We start from the raw sequence: 21,230 nt of genomic DNA, 5'->3' as shown, positions 1-21,230 counted from the left end.
TACACTAAACATCTCTTTTTTAAATTTCGTGCTAAAATTTTTTGCTTCAACTATGAAGAAGCGGAGAGAGAGTACAACAATATTGCCTCCCTAATCTATATAATCTATATAATAAACAATAAAGCCACAGTTTTTTTAGAGGGAAATCAGCAAATTTTGGGGGGAAAATCAGAGGGAATTAGTGCCAATCATAGCAGTTTTTCTTTTAATTTATATTGCATTTTTCTTATTACAGTGGAAATTTTTGATCTAATGGTTAATACAATTAACTATTCCCTCCGTCCCGGCTAAGATGACACATTGCTTAGCCGGCACGGGATTTTAGGAGTTATTGGTTAAAGTATTTTATTGGAGAGAGAGAAGGTGGGTGTAAATATTAAAGTAGAGAGATAAAGAAAGATGAATATTTTAATAGAAGTGAGAAAAATTGGTTGAGTGTATTAATTGGAAAGAGAAAGTTACTAAAAAACGAAAATATGACATCTTAGTTGGGACAAACTAAAAAGGAAAACGTGTCATCTTAAGCAGGACGAAGGGAGTATTAAAAAGTTATTTTTATCCGATTAAATCAACAGTTCAAAAGAAAAACTTTAAATGCTAAAGGTCATTTTAATCGATCAATCAAGAAATATCAAATAAAATTGTAAATGCTTGAAAAAAAAACTTTGAGCAATGAATACTCTCTTAGATAGAAATATCTTTTTTAATGTCAATTCATTTAATTATTTTTATTATATTATTAATAACTATTAAGTAATGATGTGGAAATTAATTAATAAATTACTTACTAAAAAGAAAAAAAAAATTAGGTAATTCTAGGTATGAAATATACGCTAGCTTGCAAGGTATTTCTAATAATATTTTTTTTAATTGTATTTTAAAAAGCTGCAATAACATTTTTTAAACCAATAGTTATACTTGTACATTTTGCTTCCATAAAACCGCCTTACAGCCATCGGTTAAAGTTTGTCTTTTATGCGTGTTTTATAAATTATTGGAACAATAATAGTATCATTTTTCAATTTGTTGAAAATAGACACGTTTAAATTATTTAGATGACAACAACACTGCATATAATCTGAAGTTCTGATGTGCACAACAGTTAAATATAACACACTGTTTTAATAATAATAATAATAATAATAATAATAATAATACTAATAATAATAATAATAATAATAATAATAATAATAATAATAATAATTCCGTAACAAACTGTTTTGCCAATTTATAAAATTTCACCAAAATAAAAATTTGTAGAAGTTAGTGAATTTTTAACCATTGTCACTTGTATTTTAGTACTCCCTTCTGTCCCGACTAAGTTGAATCAAAACTTTTTAGGCACGGAAATTAAGAAATTGTGTTGAAAAGTAGGAGAAAAAAATAAAGTAGATAAGATAAAAAGATAGTAAAAAGAGTAATAATTTTAATTGGATTAAATTTTTTGTGATCAATTGATAATATTAAGTTTAATTATTTTTAACATAATATGTACTACTCTTAATTGCTACGTTTGTGGAAGTAATCAGTATAATATTACCAAACAGGAATTAAATATGATAAAACTGTTTTTAGTCGTCGCTTTATAATTAGCTCATGTATATTATATAATTAATGTTACACCTGTGCGATGCACGAATTAAAATATTTTGAAATATTGATTTAAGGTTATAAATTAATAAAATGGAATTTGAAACAAAATCATTATATAAAAATTGTAAGTAAAAAATGTAAATAAATACACATCAACATTGAAACATAATAAACATGAAACAATGATCACAAAATATAATTTTCTAATGTTAAATCATAGGAAATTAAAACCCATTACAAAAATACTACCAAAGAGTAATTACTCATAATTTTTATAGAACTTATTTATACCCTAAGCCCGTACGATGCAAGCTTGAAAGATTAAGTTGAGATTATAAATTATATAACCTAAGTTGAGATTAAATTTCCAGCTTAATGTCTCCATGAATGACATGCTTTTCATGATGTACTTTGGTTGTTGGACAAGGGGAATCTCTCTTTATATATTTAGGCATGCAAAAGTTATGAGGAATGTAGAGGAATAGGCATAAAAATGTTGTATCGTTTACATACTCTCAATTATATTTAATTCACCAATTATCACAAGAATTTACATACTTCAATAATTATGGCAGCCGTTAAAAACTTTTCATTACCAACACATTAGACAAACCTTTCACATGCTAAAATATAGCGAAAGAAGAGATAAAAATATGCAGTCAATATTGCAATAAATAGCATTAAAAGACTTTTCAATGCGGTGGGTAGCGTCTATAATATTGTTGGATACGTGATGTCACAGTGTCACTTTAAGAGGTGTTGTCATTTTAATACAAACCTATATAGATATATATAGGAGAGCACTAGGGCGCATCCTTAATTAGAGTGCTAACATACATCCAACCACGTGCTGCCATGTGGCACGAAAAATGCAATATTGTATATATAAAAATGCAATACACATTTGTGAAGTTGTTCATGCATTTCTGCAGATTGCATTTTAGTTATAGGAAATTTGCATTTTTAATTGTTAAATTTTGCATTTTCACAAAATTGCATTTTATATTGTTAAGTTTTGCATTTTCACATATATGAATGCAATCCGTATAGATATAAAATGCAAATTAAACAGTCAATATCGAAAATGCAAAACTCAACAATAAAAAATGCAATCTTCATATAACAAAAATGCAATCTGTCGAAATTCATATTGCATTTTTCTGTATATAATATTGCATTTTTCGTGCCACGTGGCAGCACGTGATTGGATATACGTTAGCACTTTAAAATTAGTTAGCATATTAGTACATCCCTATATATATATATATATATATATAGAGAGAGAGAGAGAGTTGTGATCAATGTCGAACCAATTTTAAAGACCGAACTAGAGACCAAATCTGGGCCATTAGATCTAGTTTTTTTTATGAGATGTGCTGCTGTGAAAAAAAAATTCTGCTTCATTACTAGCCCATTTTACTTCATTGTATAGGTTTATTACTTCATTTTGTACCTAATACCTTGAAACTACAACATGTTTTTACTTGCTTCCAGTAGGTTTTGAAATGATTCAACATATGTTTCATTCAAATTCATTGACGTGGGTTTTTGCTTGATTAACATTTAAAAATGCAATTTATTCAAGTGAGTTTATTACTTCATTCAGGAACGTTATTACTTCATTGGATAAGATTTTTACTTCATTCCAGTAGGATTTCAAATGCTTCTACACATACTTCATTCCAATAATTTATTACTACCTCCGTCCCTCAAAATTTGCTATACTTTGACCCGACACGGTTTTAAGAAATGTAATAGAAAGTGAGTTGAAAAAGTTGGTGGGATATGGGTCCTACTTTTAAAGTATTAGTTTTATAATAAAATGTGAGTAGGAATGAGTTAGTGGAGTATGGGGTCCACTACCAAAAATGGTAAAAGTGAAGTGTATCAAATTTTCAGGGACGGATCGAAATGGTAACTGTATCAAATTTTCAGAGACAGAGGTAGTACATTATTCCATGTGTTTATTAAACCAATATTAGTGTCATGGCGGTGGTGATAGATATTGTAGAGAGAAAGAACGGCACGCGACGGCGAAACCACATTTACGTACTGGAATGAAATAAAAACCTACTGGAATGAAGTAAAAACCTAATAGAATGAAGTAAAAACCTACTAGAATGAAGTAATATATTCTGGAACGAAGTTAAATCTTCGTAACATGTTAGTATAACTTATTTACCTTCGGATGAATTAAAATAGGCTCGTGATGTTTATTAGAAAACAATTTATAAATTTCTGTATCTTATCCATAAAAAACTAGATCTAAAAGCCCTAATTTGGTAGGGTTCAGTGGTTCGGTCTTTAAGAGTGGATTTGTGGATAATGGGACTCTATATATATATATATATATATATATATATATATAGAGAGAGAGAGAGAGAGAGAGAGTTGTGATCAATGTCGAACCAATTTTAAAGACCGAACGAACTAGAGACCAAATCTGGGCCATTAGATCTAGTTTTTTTGATGAGATGTGTTGCTGTGAAAATTTTTTCTGCTTCATTACTAGCCCATTTTACTTCATTGTATAGGTTTATTACTTCATTCTGTACGTAATACCTTGAAACTACAACATGTTTTTACTTGCTTCCAGTAGGTTTTGAAATGATTCAACATATGCTTCATTCAAATTCATTGACGTGAGTTTTTGCTTGATTAACATTTAAATATGCAATTTATTCAAGTAAGTTTATTACTTCATTCAGAAACGTTATTACTTCATTGGATAAGATTTTTACTTCATTCCAGTAGGACTTCAAATGCTTCTACACATACTTCATTCCAATAATTTATTATATTATTCCATGTGTTTATTAAACCATATTAGCGCCATGACGGTGGTGATAGATATTGTAGAGAGAAAGAACGGCACGCGACGACATTTACGTACTGGAATGAAGTAAAAACCTCCTGGAATGAAGTAAAAACCTATTAGAATGAAGTAAAAACCTACTAGAATGAAGTAATATATTCTGGACGAAGTTAAATCTTCGTAACATATTAGTATGACTTATTTACCTTCGGATGAATTAAAATAGGCTCGTGATGAAGGCGAAAATAATTTATAAATTTCTGTATCTTATCCATAAAAAACTAGATCTAAAAGCCCTGATTTGATAGGGTTCGGTGGTTCGGTCTTTAAGAGTGGATTTGTGGATAATAGGACTCTATATATATATATATATATATATATATATATATATATATATATATAGGGTTACTCCCTTCGTCCGCGAATAAGAGTCCCGGTTCACTTTTACTATAAATGGTAATAGGGTCCCACCTTCCACTAACTCATTCCACTCACATTTCATTTAAAATTAATATATACAAGTGGGACCCATATTCCACTAACTATTTTCCACCCACTTTTCTTAACATTTCTTAAAACCCGTGCCGTCCATAAATGGGACTCCTAATAACGGATGAAGAAAGTATATAAAAATGTTTATCTATGGATGCAAATTATATTATGGAAGCCCAAAAATGTTCCTATATGTAAAAAAGTTAATGTTAAATAAGCTTGGCTTAGGTGTAAATTTATTTGTAGGTGTCAAATAAATATTGGTTAGTCATATCATGTCATAATTGCATTTTGGTATGGCTTGACTAGTAATTTTTTTTTAAAATTGTATGTGATTTGGATATTTTTTTTTTTTTGCAAAATAGGATTCGACTCAACTTAGTTGAAACATTCTAAAAAAGAATACGTATCAACTTAAGTGGGACCAAACGAGTAAAAAGTTAAACACGCCATTATCTATTATACTAATCAAGAAATGAGAATCTTGAGATAAATATAATTATTGATAAGAGGCTAAATGGCTAATTAATACCAAAAATTCAAACCCTCTAATATTTTGTCAATTAATCCAATGAGAGCAACTTCAAGGAGAAAAGGTAAATGAAAATGGTATATTATGTTTATATGATATATTGTATCGAAAACGTTGTATCGTGTATCGTATCGAAAATATCAATATGAAAGAATTTCATATCGTTATCGTATCGAAAGTTTCGATATATCGAATTTCGATATATCGAACTTTCGATATAAAAAACATTTCATATCGTTATCGTATCGATATTTCGATATATCGTACCGAAATTTGATATATCGATAAATATCGATATATATCGAAAATTTCGATATATATCGAAAATAAAATATCGATATATATCGAAAATTTTCGATATATATCGTATTTTCGATATAAAACGATATATCGCGATATAAGGAAATTCATATCGTTATCATATCGAAAACTTACGATACATATCGTATCGTATCGAAAATTACGATATATCGAAAATTCGATAATTTTTCGATATTTTTCAATACGATACGAGCGATATATCATTTTTTCGACATTTTTCCCCAGCCCTATTTATACATTCTCAAAAAGTGCAATATACCTTTTTACAAATCAATCAACTCCAAGGATCAAAGGTAAAAAAATATAAAGTGTAATACCTTCTCAAATACCTTCCCCCTTGGAGAATGATTTTTTATGAAAAGAAGGTAAATATGGTGGTTATATGATTTTACATCTCCATTGATGGAGAGGTAAAGATACCTCTTCAAAATAGAAAAAGGTATAATTTCTCAAATACCTCTACGAGAATGATTTTTCATGAAAAAAAAGTAAATATAGTAGTTATACTAGTTTACCTCTCCATTTACCTTTCCTCTCGTAAATGCTCTGATAAAAATAAAAGGAGCCGTAACCCCCTTTAATTCCCCCTTTTCTCCGTTGAAGCAAAACAGTGGAGAACAGTAGGAGAAAAAGATGGAGCAATTTGAGTAAAATGAAAAAGGCATCTGCGCTTGCAACCAAATGGACATGGCGGCCAACCTTTATATTTTTCGTATGTTGTAAAATAAATTAAATAACAACGGACAAGCTAGGAAGGCCTCACTACTGTATATAATATAGTCTTATATATTCTACTAAGATTGTGATTAAAATGAGAAATGAAAGCTATATTATTCGTTTGATTCATTAATATTTGTTCGTATCATAAGATATAGAATTCCTATCAGTTTTCAACTATAGAATTTTGTGATATTGATAGTCAAAAACTTATATTAATGAATCAGCTACTAATATGATTCTCATATCTTATTTTAATTTTATTCTCATTTGATTAAAACTATAAATTATGGTTGATATATTTTGATACGGTACGAAAATCTGACATAAACACGTATACAAAATTAATGGATTTGAACAAGCTTTATTAGGTTCGTGTTCTAATCGAGTTGACCCGTTGAAATCCAAAAGATTTAGATAGAGTTGGGTTTGGATAAACCCGTTAGTAATTACTTTTATTCTTTCAATAAAATAATAGTGTGTTAGTTTTATTTGCTAAGTTTTTGTGGATCGTGTTTAAATTGTATAAATCGGGTTTAATAATGTAATATCATGTTTTAATTGTGTAAATCAGTTTTGGATCATTATTATGTTGGATTATTATATCGTCCTAGTAACGGGTCCATATCAATATGAGTTGTATTGAATTTAGAAATAGCAAGTCGATTTCGTATTTTGGCTAAAATGAGTTATGTCGATATTAGTGCATCGCAGCTATAATCCAACCCATACGATTTGTCATAGCTTATACTCCCTCCATTCCACTTTAGAAACATCGATTTACCATTTTTAGGTGTCTCACTTCAGGAATCTGAATTGGAACACACATGGTAATAGGTCACACATTCCATTAACTTTTCTTCACTCATATTTTATTATAAAATTAACATATAAAAAAATAAGGATCATATTCCACTACTTTTTCACCACCTTTTTTATTTATATTTTTTAAATCCGCTCTGAAGTGAAATGAAACTTCTAAAGTGGGACGGAGGGACAAAAATATAAATATATGGGATATTGGCACCTAATATCATGGAACTTTCAAAAAGTTGGGTTTTTTCCACGAACTTTGAAATTGGAAAATAATATCACGAACTTTACCTTGAGTTTGTTATTTCCCACCAATGAAAAAATTCCGGCAAATAATACTCCCTCCGTCCCACAAAGATTGTCCTATTTTTTCATTTCCGTCCGCCCCACAAAGTTTGTCCCATTTCACTTTTTATCATTTTTGGCAGTTGATCTCATATTTCACTAAATCAGTTCTACTCACAATTTATTATAAAAGTAATATACTATAAAAGTAGGACTCACATTCCACTAACTTTTTCAACTCACTTTTCATTACATTTTTTAAAACCCGTGCCCGGTCAAAATGGGACAATCTTTGTGGGACGGATGGAGTATCATGATGCATATTTTTTTCGTAATTTCTCGACAACAACTTTGAGAGTTTCAAGATTTTCAATATTTGAGAGTAGTTTTTCTTGAAGCACACTCTCTAAATTTGTTCTTCAATTTATTAATATAGTCATAACTATTTTATTGATGGAAAATAATAAACTCGAAATATTATTTGTCAATTTTAAAATTCGTGAAAAAAAACGTTAACTTTTTTAAAATTTAATGATACTGAGGCGTCAATATCCCTTAATATATTGATGCACAAATGTAGCCCCAATAGGCAACAAGTCTATAAAAGCATGAGTGCTGAAGAGAGATAAATATAGAGAGGCAGTGTTGTGTGTCGGTGGATTATTTTTGGTTTTCCTCACGAAACCGATTTTTGAGGAATAAAACTAAAAACAGCCATATCAAACCAACCTCATAATTCTCTCATGGACGGCGGCGGCGGCAGCGGAGCACCGAGAGTCTCGAGCCGGCGGCGGAGCGAGAAGCCGTATAAAGGCATCCGGATGCGCAAGTGGGGGAAGTGGGTGGCCGAGATAAGGGAGCCCAACAAGCGATCTAGAATCTGGCTCGGCTCCTACTCCACCGCCGTCGCCGCCGCGCGCGCCTACGACACCGCCGTCTACTACCTCCGTGGCCCCACCGCTAAACTTAACTTCCCCGACCAAATCGCCGCGATCGGCGGCGCCCTCAACGACCTCTCCGCCGCCTCAATAAGGAAGAAGGCGGCCGAGGTCGGCGCCAGAGTCGACGCCGCCGCCAATCCTCAGTCGCTGAAACCGTGTTGGTTTCATGAAGAGATCGATCTGAACAAGCAGCCCGAACCCGAAGACTCCGAGCTTGACTACTATAGCTCATAGTAATTGTAATTGTTACTACTACAAATAACTTTTTTTTTTATTACTTTTGTTTAATATTTTTTTTAATATTTAGGGAAGGGGTGTGATGATAACATGCACCTCGTAGTTGAGTAATCTGTTTAGATTTAATGTTTTGAATTTTTTGTATATTATTATTGGTAGATTTTGATTTATTTTTTTATGGTACTATTGTGTATGGCGTTTTAGTTGAGTAAAAGAAAATTAATGTAAATATGTAGAGAATTAATTGAGGAATTAGCATGTGAGGGTTGATGATTAATGGTAGTGGTGGTTGGTGGTGGTGGAGGGGCGGGAAGGGGAAGCAGCTGGGGCCTACAATTTGGTGCAAGTGGCTGTTGTTCTTAAATAAATGATCAAGATTTGAATTTTTGAGTTTTCTTGCTTTTGCTTTTGCACCATGGCGGCTGCAACCCCAGCCGGCACGGCGGGTCAATCTCAATCATGTCGTGTTCTTTCTTATTTTCTCTTTTATTTTGATCAATCACTATATAATAATTAAACATTGGTGAATTGCGACAAGGGGATAGGTTTGGACATTATGGAATTGGGTCGACTTACGTTTAGTGCACACCGATCCACCACATGGACTTTCTTTTAAAGTTCCGTTCTTATCCACGCGAAGAAGAGAATAAAGTTATTTTTTATCACAGAAAACAAAAACAAAAAATTTCAAACTTCTTTAGATTATACTTCCCAATCCCATAAAAAATATATGGACTTTCCATTTTCGTCATATCATAAAAATATGTACATTTTAATTTTGAAAAATTATACTATCAATTTAATACTTCTATACAATAACTTATTTGCAATTTATAACACCATTATACACTACTAGTAATGTAGGTCTCACTATCCATTAACATTACTTTAACTATAATTCTCTATTTGTTTCTAATTTTATAAATATTACTTTAACTCTCGTGTCATATCAATTTTCTATATTTTTATGGGACGAATAAAGTATTAGATTCATGTATCAAGCTCAATATTCATTTTACTACTAATGATGCCCTTGTATTTTCTTAGATATATATACGTTTATCAACAATCACGCAATAAATGTTCATGAGTTACGAATAGATTTTTAAAAACAAATTGCAATTCTATTTATATTTTTCAAATTGCAATACATATTGCATATAAAGAGATTTTAGTTTCACACTTTACTATAAGCTAAGTCTAAGAAGGCGAATATATTACTATTAAAATCGTTGTGTTTGATTTCGTTTGACTTAGATTAATTAGGGCCAATCTTTAGGCAGCCGAATATATTACTATTAAAATCGTTGTGTTTGATTTCGTTTGACTTAGATTAATTAGGGCCAATCTTTAAGCAGCCGAATATATTACTATTAAAATCGTTGTGTTTGATTTCGTTTGACTTAGATTAATTAGGGCCAATCTTTAAGCAGCAGTTGTGATGAAACTGGCTTCATCAAATAGTACTCCCTCCGTCCCAAGGTATTAGACCAACTTTCCTTTTTGGGATGTCCCAACATATTAGACTCATTTCCTTTTTTAGCAAAAAGCATCTATCTTATTTTATTCTCCACCTACTTTTTTCTCTCTTCTCTCCCCTACTTTTTCCCTCTCTCATACTTTACTCTCTCCACTTTAACTATTTAAATATCACTTCCTTAAATCATGTGTCCAAAAGAAGTGAGTCTAATACTCCGGGACGGAGGGAGTATCATTTTTCCTTAGACATGTAGATCATATTTTTCACTATAAAAACGATTTTCGAGTCTATGACAGCGATGTTTTACTAAATTAATTGACATGACCTCCGCTCAAAGACTAATTTCATGATGCGGCCCACATATTTTATATGTTCAAACAACATAAACTATTTGATCTGAGAACAGGGGCGCAATCAAAATTTGGAATAAGCCGGTGCTTATTTTTTTTTAAAAAAGAAAACGTCTAAAATATTCAATTTTATATATAATATCTGAACAAAAGTTGAAACGGAACTATTTTCTCTTTGTGAAACCATATCCCAAAAAACTTTAGGACACTTTTTTGGCATAATTTTTTTAATATTACTATTCATATAAATTATAAAAATTATTTACTCATTTATCCTATAAAAGTATTAATGAAAATTTTGAGTTTAAAGATTGCAATGAACATACATACTACCTCCATCCCTGAAAGTTTGACACAGTTTACCATTTCGTTCTATCCCTGAAAGTTTGATACACTTCACTTTTTACTATTTTTGGTATTGAACCTCATATTCCACTAACTCATTCCTACTCACATTTTATTATAAAACTAATACTTTAAAAGTAGGACCAACATCCCACCAACTTTTTCAACTCACTTTCCATTACATTTCTTAAAACTCGTGCCGGATCAAAATGTATCAATATTTGGGGGACGAAGTTAGTATAATATTGTAGCACTCATTAGCAATTAATACTAAAAACAAAGAAAACAAAATCTAACAATACGTATAACAAATACATAAATTTATTATACTACTATTAAATTTTTTATATACAACGCATAAAATTTTAAATTAGGTATTAATATAAATTTATAGGCATATGGGCAAAAAAAAGGATACATGAAAACATTAGAGTTAGAGAATTAGACTGGCTGGTTACTTTTTTAAATTCAAACTTTTACATGAGAATTAATGAAAATAGGCTGCAACATTAATTCAAATAGTATTAATAGCGAGTGACTCGAGACATATATATTAAATACTAAATGCTAATGGGCTATAGGTCTATTATTATTTTACTAAAAGCCCAATAACAAACACACTGTTCATCTTGTTTCTCTCAAACGGCAGATTCTGCAAATCGGTGCAACGCCCCAGCGCCCTAGCGCCCCAAAAATCCGGTGATAACAGTGGTCTGGAACCAGCCAAGCCCCCGCTGGCGCGGTGGCTTGGCCTATGCTGGTTCCGCCACTGTCTGAGACCAAAATACCCTAAACTAGCAATAGTAGTACGACCTACTACTAGTGGCGGAGCCAGAATTTCAGTAGTGGGGGGTCCAAATACCATTAAAATTTGCTGAGTGCATTTAGTGCTAATTACACGGAAATAACTCGGACGTGATCATTATAAAAAGCCACATGTTAGAACGAATGATGAGAAAATTAATTACTGAACAGATTTTTAGAGTATAGCACCAATTTTACTAATAATATGATATATTTACATATTAATTAGATCAAAGAGTTATTCTCTTTTCCAGATTTTTTTTAATAAAGGACATCAATTACAAATATTATTATATAATATTTTAAACTATTATGGAATCAAAGAATTATTTTCTATTTTTAATTAAAAAAATCATTTTTTATGATTACAATTTAAAATGATTCATACAAAATTACTGGTAAAAAAATCAGAGAAGTCACTAATGAGAAAACCATAAAATATATTTAAGCATAAAATCAATTTTACTACAATTATAAAAGTAAATGAATTACAAGCATAAAATCAGTGTAGGAGTAAATGAGTGTGAGAGATTCAAAAATAACAATTTGAGAAAAAAAGGTAAATGAACTAGTACAAGAATAAAATCAATTTTACTAATATTATAAATCTATTTAATATGAATATAATGAAACATAAATGAATCCAAAATAGAAGAAAGAATGAGTGTGAGAGAATCAAAAATAATAATTTGAGAAAAAAAGGTAAATGAACTAGTACCAGAATAAAATCAATTTTACTATTATTATGAATATAATGAAACAAAAATGAATCCAAAATAGAAGAAAAGAAGAACGCTGCTCCCGCTGGGAATTGCACTCGTCACATTGCTCACATTGAGCAAGAGAGGCTGCCACACAAACCAACTGATCTAAGATATTATATCCATTAAATTGCATACATATAATGTATATACTAATAATCCAAATGGCTGAGTGGCCCAGGGGCCAGGCCCCCCCTGGCCCCACTGTGGCTCTGCCCCTGCCTACTATGTACTCCATCCGTTCCTTGTTTATAAAAGGCATTTCTTTTCATCACAGAATTTAGCAATAGTGCGTTAAGCGGATGCTGAATAAAGTAAGAGAGCGAAGAGAGAATAAAATAGGAGGGATGATTACTTTTTGCCAAAATAGAAATGACTAAATTATGTTGGAACTTCCTAAAATAGAAAAATGACTCTATTAACATGAAATGGAGGGAGTAATATTCTTCATTGAATTGCTATGATTTTCTATTTTGTTAATATTTTTAATAATTAAAAATAAATTTTTATTCAAAATCGACTTTTTGATAGGTAAATGATAATCCCCCAATCCCAATTAAGTTGAATCAAAACTTTTGGACACAGTTTTAAGAAATTGTATTGAAAAGTAGGAGAGATGATGAATAAAGTAAGACAGATAATGAGAGAATAATGTAGGTGATAGAATAAAGTAAGAGTGATTGGATGTTTTATTTTTTGTCAAAAAAGAAAATAACTCAACTTAGTTAGAACATTCCAAAAAAGAATACAACTCAATTTAACTGGTACGGAGAAAATATTAAGGTACTTAGCTTTGAAAAGATATGCACGTGTCCTAGGGATACACATCATAGTTCTATACCAGTGAATTCTATATTAATTTAGATTTAATTGAATTAGAAGATCAAATTACTTAAATTAAATCAAAAGATTTAATTGCTTGTAATTAACTAATAAGAAAATTGATTACATAATTAAATCCAAGAATTTAATCATGTTGAATTAATTAAATAGAGAGATTTACATGATTTGAGATTAACTAAATGAAGGGGTTTATTATTCTAATCTTGAACTAAATAGAGAGATTTAGTTACTTGAAAATCAATTGATCATAACATAATTCAAATATTTAATCACGTAGTTGATGAGAAAATAGAGCCCAACAAACTTCAATAAAGATTGCACCACTTAAAATAAGTTCGTTAACTCATTCTAAATATTCTAACCACAAGTAGTTAAAAAGGACTAGCCCAACCAAAAGAATTTATTCCATTAAATAACATAGGCACGGCCCAACAGAAATAAAATATGGCGGACCACCTTTTATAGGCCCATTTGACCCGGCCCATAGGGAAACATATACCCCTCAGTCCCTCACCTTCATTCTCATTAAACGCGAGAAGATTCATTCTCCCTCGCCCTTAACCGCTATTTTCTACTCTATCATATCTTGGCGTCAGGTGAATTTTTAAACAATTTTTTCATTTTTTTTTTGAGATTATAAAGTTTTATAAAATAAAACTAATGATAATTCTTTTTGTACTTTTTGATTTTTTTTTGGTGATTTTTTTTTTGTTATTTACAAGTTCTTATATGAAAGAAAAAACCCAACGTTTTTTTTGTCCTTGTTAGGCAAATTATTTTTGCATGTTAACATTATACCTAAAAATTTTTATAGAAGATTTTTGAGATAGAAAATTCAGGAGTATGATACTTGGAAGAGAGAGAATGTGTTGTCCACACGTAATTATGTTAAAGATATATTTATAGTGTGGACATCAATGGAGAAATGCTAGCTAATGCGGTTAGTGATATTGTTGTTTGAAAAGCTAGGACTATCTCTCGTGGAGCAAGCTGAATAAACGTCTCATGAAAGGAGCTATGAGATTGTTGCTACAATGGTGATGGTACCTATTCGCTTTGGTACGTATGAGGAAGAGGTATTGTGTGTTGTTTTTCCTTTATAGTCAACACATATTTTATTAGGTGAAAAACAGAAGGTGGTTCACAAAAGAAGGTTTTTCTTACTCCATTCCAGCCTCAAGAAGTATGTGAAGATCAAAAGTATATATGTGCAAATCAATATAAAGGAAGACGACAAATGCAAATACAAGTCCAAGTTGCAAAGGATCATAAGATGAAGAATAGTACTCCCTTCGTCCTCAAAGAATACGCACTTTGGGTTTGGCATGGTTTTAATGTAAAATTGGTAAAGTAGGAGAATGAGTCCCACCTCATTATAAAGAAAAGACTTTCCAAAATTAGAAAATGCATATTCTTGTGGGCAGACTAAAAAGGAAAGAGTGCATATTCTTATGCGACGGAGGGAGTAAAGAGTTACAACATACAATCGTTGAAGCAAATGGACAATCAGAAGAGGATAATGAAGGAGAATACTCTAAAGTTTGAGTACACATCGATTTTCAGAGTCAATATCCACGCTAGAGATACAATCTTCGGTCCTTATTTTGGCACCAACAACGAAACTTCCAATTCTACTCACGTTGAAACTGTTTTGATTCTTACTTCCATGAAGCGAACAAAGACACCAAAATATGTCATTCAAGACTTTGCTGATCTCAATACTAGTGTTCGAGATATGGAGTGGAAAAATGGGAAGAACTAAGAGGAGTGGTTTCATAAGTTGTCCAAATGGTTCAAGTACCATACGAATGGGATAGTTTTGGCTGCCAAAGTTATACTCCCTCCGTTCCAAAAGAATATGCACTTTGAGTTCGGCATGAGTTTTATGTAAAATTGGTAAAGTAAGAGAGAGGTAGAGAGAAAAAGTAATTAAAGTATTGTTAGCAGAGAATGAGTCTCACCTCATTAGCGAGAAAAGAGTTTCCAAAATTAAAAAGTGCATATTTTTGTGGGACAGACTAAAAAGGAAAGAGTGCATAGGTACTTAACTTGCATGTTATAGGGTCGTAACAAGACAAGCTACTAAGTTGGACTATGTAGAAGTATTTTAGTTGCGACAATGAAAATCTATTCAGGATTTTTTTTAGGACAAATCATTTTAAAGAAATGGGAAATGATGCATACATGGAGAATTGTGATTTTATATTTATTTGCATTTCTAGTAATTTAAATAAGTACTAGATGGTAAGTTATTAACTAAGTTTATTTGGCTTTAACATTTTTTCTTTCAATCAACTAGGTTCCCTTTACGTTTTATTTTTGCATAAGTTTAGGATTATATTTGCCTATATAAAGGCTCATTGTTGAAATAAAAAGACAAACCTTTTAAATATTGATTTTATCATGAGTTTTATATATCCTTTCTTCATTTTTCAACTCATTGAATTCTTTAATCGACTTATCAAACGACATTTTACAAGATTAATAATTATTTATAAATTTTAATGATTTATACTATCCAAATTTTGTAGGTGCATCAAATACTGGTCGAAAGGGGTGAGAAGGCTCGTATGGGAGCCACTCGTTGTGCTCATATTTAATTTAGGAGGTTTGACTGCATATTCATGATTTAATTTATAAAGAATATACTCTCTCCGACCACAAAAAAATAATCTCATTTGTGAATAGTACAAGTTTTACTGATAAATTGATAAAGTAAGAGAAAAAGATAAAAAATAGAAAAAATAAGAGAGGATATACAAAAGGTAAGTAAAATATGAAAAGAAATTTTTCGCTTTTAGATATGAGACTATTTTTTTAGACATCTCAAAATGATAAATAAGACTTTTTCACGAATGGAATTAATATGTATTTTATCATATCAAGTTTCACACAGTAAAATGTGAAAATAGTACTGAAATTGACCATGCAGAATCTTTTCTTTTAAACAAAACCATTATTATCGTATATGTGCACCTTAACTATCGCATGTTATCCTTAATTTTTGGTTCCTTAACCAAAGTGTCATTAACATCAAATCAATATAGGAGTACAAAAATCTCGGAAACAACATCATCGATTGGTATGAAAATAACAATTTTAGGTAGAAACAGCAGGATGAGAAAAGGAATAAAAGAAAATGTCATCTTTCTAATAAGAAAATAAAATATAGTACTAGTACAATGTAATGTGAAAGCATTGGACCACCTGAGGTGACGTGTGGATCGAACAAAACCTTAAATAACAAGCGATAAAATATGATTGTAAAATGTAAACCGACCTAGTTTTCAACTGGCCTCCTAGTACAGTAAAAAAAAATAAAAAATGCGAAAGAAAAAATTTAAATTGAATAAAATAAAATAAAGAGGGATGATTCTTGACCTTTTTCCATCTTAATTTTATAATCATATAATTAATCGAGGTACTCTCGACTCTTCTACGCACGACAAGGTGCTGTTAACAAATAATTGTGCAAATAAATTATTAGCAACATGACCAAATATTGAAGGTAATCAGTAGATAATATAATCGATGATGACGTCACAGGTGACGAAATTTGCACATATATTTTAATGTTTTTTGTACCCAACCTATATATAAAATTTAGTGGGGATAAACAAGGTTGCATATCTGGATGCAATGCATATTATTTTATTAATTAGTAGTAAAGCATCAAAGATAAACCTCGTAGTGTAGAGAAATTTGTTTGTCGTGGATGCCTAGGATAAAGTAGGTCTCCTCCTTACCTTCGTACAAGTTGATCATTTTTTAAATATTTGTACTACATCTTTTAGTCTCGTATTACAAAGTACACATAATCTACATCTATATTTATGATGTAGAAGAATATTATTTCCAATGTTATTATTCCACCGGCCTCGACTTAAAGTGATTCATTTTATTTTGACACATAATTTTAAAAATAATCTTTAAAGAATTAAACAGAGAAATCATAAAGTAGGAGACCAATTAAAGATGGAGTAACAAAATTGAATAAAAAATAAATTATGACCGACAACCGGGTTATTTTTGCAGAAAAAATTGCAGTACTCCTTTCATTCTATATTAATAGAGTCATTTTACTACTTAGCAGGAAGTATTCATCTCTCTTCATCTTTTTTATTTTATTCTCTATTACTTTATTCACTATCCACTTAACATTGTTCTTAAACTCCGTACTGAAAAGAAACGCATCTGTTAACAAGGAACGGAGGGAATATCCACCTCGGAATGAAACGAATAATTTAAAACAATATAATCCATCCTTTACAAGTAGAAATTAATACGACTATAGTAACAAATACTACTCCATCCGTCCAAGGTATTAGACCAACTTTCCCTTTTGGGATGTCCCAACATATTAGACTCATTTCCTTTTTTAGCAAAAAACATCTATGTTATTTTATTCTCCACCTACTTTTTTCTCTCTTTTCTCCCCTACTTTTTCCATCTCTCATACTTTACTCTCTCCACTTTAACTATTTAAATATCAATTCCTTAAATCATGTGCCCAAAAGAAGTGAGTCTAATACTCCGGGACGGAGGGAGTACTGTAGCAACGCGGAATAGTAGAATAATACTAATATTATAACAAGGCCAAATGAAGGTGTGTGAGTGTTGTGGGTGGGGGTGGTTGCAAGCTCGAGTAGAGTTAGGTTAAGTCCCTCTCACCATAATAGCAATTGTCTGTATGAATTGCTTTTGCTCTTGAGAACTGATTCGAAGGACACCAACGATGTTGACAATTCATCACTCATATTTCCCACTTTTTTTTTCTTTCTAGTTTCTTACATTCTTTTTATTTGCATCCTACAACATCATAGGATATTTTGTTTTAGGCAAGGAGTTAGTATAAAGAAAAGTAAAAGGTGCTTTCAATATCACCTTTTAATTAATGATAAAATGTCAAGTTGATGCCCAATTATAAAGTACTAAAATTATCTTCTTTAGGTGAATTATTTACCTCTTTAGGAATTTCCCCCGTGCAGTGCACTGATTGAAACGAAATCTTAATTTCTTATAATTTGACAATCTCTATCATAATTTGAAAAGTCAAGACAACTACCTTTGCGCGTCACATATTTGATTCAAACATTTCGTTGTCACGTACAAATGAGTAATAATCAATCCAATTGTCAAATCTAACTCTAGAAATTTTATTTAATGTGTTAAAATAAAGTTAAAATGGGGGAAATAGGGTAAAAGCAAGAATCTTTACAGACTTAGATAAAAATAGTGATATTCTCTGATGGTTGAATCAGAATTGAAGAAAACTAAGATGGCCTGATGAGAGGGTGGATCCCATTTTTATGAATCCAATTTTGATGAGCTGATGGGAATCCTGATGATGCTGCAGCATTAGCAAACATTGTTTGAGCTTCATTCATTTGCCATTGCTGTCCATTTCTCGATTCGCCAACCACTCTTCCTCCTCCTTCATTCGTCCCGCCCTCGAGGTATCCATATGGCCTATTGAACATTTGGTATCGAGGGGCTTCGTTGCTGATCGCGAACGACTCGGGAGAATGTAGGTGTAGTTGCAATGTTCCAGTCGCGTTGGTTTGCGGTGAAGCAGAATTCCCTAAGCTTAAGTCGAGATTGTGATCTGATGCATTATTGGAAGATTCTGACAGCGCAAAAAACAACAAATGTTTAGGTGGTTGCAAGAAATTATTTGTCCAACGGTCTGAGTTAATGTATAGTAATAGTAGTATACCTGCTGATTTGAGTTCATCATCATAAATGGTGGGATCGAAATTGGTAACAGCTTCCTTGCCATTGCATTTTATGGCGGCTTTATCATAAGCCCTAGTACAAGAAAAAAAAATAATTCATCTTTAAAAACGACATTAAATTTCGGACCACTATTTTATAGGACATAAACCTACCTTGCAGCTTCGACTTCAGTATCAAAAAGACCCAAATAAACGTACCTGCATGTCACGGTAACAACAAACATGAATTTAAGAATATGGTGAAATGAAAAATAAAAGAATTGTTGTTACTTTTTGCCTAGAAATTGGCCCATCCTAGCTTCCCATCTACCACATTTGTGCAAAGTGACACCTCTATATTTTGAACTCCCTCTTGGGAAGCCACTACTTTGCCGACGGAGTACGTGCACAAATTCCTCCTTTGTTAGATTGCTCATCTATGAAATCACAATCTCACATTTATTATAAATTGATACTACTAAATAAAAACAGTTAGGACTCATGTTAAATTGATAAATTCCCACCTGTTTTAAGTCGTCTTCATAATCCTCTAAGGTAAAGTTGATGTCTGCTTCGACTCCTCGGAATTTAATGGCTGCTCTATCATATGCACTGCGATATATATGTATATACATTGATTTAATTTAATTTGTGTAGGCATTAATCAAACGTGTACAAAGCTCAGCTTACCGGGCGGCGGCATGGGCTGTGTCGAATCCACCTAATGCAATCCAAGATTCAATTTTCACCCATCAAATTAATCACAAAATCAAGAATGATCAGTATTTTAGAATGAAAAACCCACCTAAATAGACTTGCTTCCCGCAATCCCTGATTCCAAAGGAAGAAATTTCAATTGTTTGAGTCAATTAATTTCTATAAATGTGTATGTACATGAATGAGAAATTTCAAAGGAAAAAAGAAAAAAGGCCAATTTTAGTATATGTACCATATGTGCGATTCCCAGCGGCCGGTTCGCCGGTAGAACGTGACGCCGCGGTATTGCGAGCTCCGCGACCTCGGCCCACGCCGGCTCTTCTTCATTGGCTGCGCCACCGACTTCCCCAACGCAACTCCGCCTCCATTGCTACCTTGTGGCTCGGACTGGCAAAATTTTACCCCGACCCAGTGCGCCCGGGGGAATCCGTGGGGCCCACCATCCTCCTCCGCCGCTCCCGGAAAGAACTGCCGCGTGACGAGGGAGGAGCACCTCCCCCCGCCGCCGTCCTCCTCCTCCTCCACCACCGCCGATGAGCTCGAATTGGAAACCGATCCCACGCGCTTTCCCTTTTCCTCGGAGCAGCCCTCCGATTCATCGCCGCCGCGCCTTTGATCCGGTGAATCGTTGAGATCCCACATTTCTCCGATAGATTTTAGCCGCAACAGAGGATCCAAACCCGAATTTTGATGACCACAGTCTAATCAAGAATAAAAAAAGGTCTCTCTTTCTCTCTCTAAACTGTTGTAGAGTGAAGAAATTCCAATGTGGAGACTATGTTGTCCCATGATACAACATAAAGAACCTAGGACCATAGACTTGAAAAAAAAAAAAAAAAGTTGTTGGTTGCAAAGAAATGTTGTTGCAATTCCGACTTCCAACTGTACAACTAGATCTCTCTATCTCTCTCTCGTCTAGCTAGATGCCCAATACTGCATAGACGAGGCCAGTTTTTCTTTCTCTCTCTATAGTTATACTCAACTTGCCAAACTAATCTTTTCTAATTTATTTTTGGTGGCTATGTAATTCAATCAGTCATAAATACTTGAGGGATGCTTTTCTAAAACTCTTTCTATTTATATATGTCTGCTGTGGGTGTTCCATTTAGCCTTTCTCTTTTCTTTAAACTCTATATTTGTGTATCCATTCTGTGTATCTATAGATTTGTACGCCTTTATTACTACTTTAATTCTGACCCTCCAAATCTATCTCACTTCCTCTTTTTCTCTCTCTTTTACCTTGAATTCCCATTGGTCCTCCAGTTAAAATCGAAAGATTAAGTTTTTAAATTTTACACAAGATAAAAAAAATGGAAATTAAAGAACCATCTCTTTCTTACGCAACTTTCCGACGTTAACTAAATCGAAAAGCAATTCCCCTCTCTCTCTCCCTCACTCTATATTGCCCTTAATTGGAAATAGACAGCACCAACATTAGATGGATGACTTTTTACTCAATTACCTTTATTA

General features: G+C 32.2%; 1 protein-coding gene and 1 pseudogene across 1 annotated transcript; one reads left to right on the top strand and one right to left on the bottom strand.

Annotated features, from left to right (window-relative positions):
- Positions 1–8,182: 8,182 nt before the first annotated feature.
- On the top strand, positions 8,183–8,924 carry LOC125207136 (ethylene-responsive transcription factor ERF008 pseudogene; annotated as a pseudogene).
- A 9,537-nt stretch (positions 8,925–18,461) lies between these two features.
- Positions 18,462–20,804, bottom strand: LOC125210521 (floral homeotic protein APETALA 2-like). The gene is made up of 8 exons (XM_048110066.2): positions 19,993–20,804; positions 19,849–19,874; positions 19,734–19,764; positions 19,568–19,655; positions 19,335–19,480; positions 19,218–19,262; positions 19,046–19,137; positions 18,462–18,955 (listed from the first exon to the last, which is right to left on the bottom strand). Exons 1-8 carry the CDS (start codon positions 20,400–20,402, stop codon positions 18,603–18,605), a joined length of 1,191 nt encoding a protein of 396 aa, XP_047966023.1. The 5' UTR covers positions 20,403–20,804; the 3' UTR covers positions 18,462–18,602.
- Between the last annotated feature and the right edge of the window lie 426 nt (positions 20,805–21,230).

Source organism: Salvia hispanica, chromosome 2, assembly GCF_029641045.1.
Source record: "Salvia hispanica isolate PSC_SH4W2 chromosome 2, Shi_PSC_v1, whole genome shotgun sequence".
Lineage (NCBI taxonomy): Eukaryota > Viridiplantae > Streptophyta > Magnoliopsida > Lamiales > Lamiaceae > Salvia > Salvia hispanica.
Note: the sequence above shows the minus strand (reverse complement) of the source record. Positions and strands in the feature narration are given on the sequence as shown.

Coding starts and splice junctions, on each gene's coding strand:
- LOC125210521 (XM_048110066.2), bottom strand. CDS start 20,402: ATGTGGGATCTCAACGATTCACCGGATCAAAGGCGCGGCGGCGATGAA. Junction 19,138..19,217: donor ACTGAAGTCGAAGCTGCAAG/GTAGGTTTATGT, acceptor TTCTTGTACTAG/GGCTTATGATAAAGCCGCCA. Junction 18,956..19,045: donor TGATGAACTCAAATCAGCAG/GTATACTACTAT, acceptor TTGCGCTGTCAG/AATCTTCCAATAATGCATCA.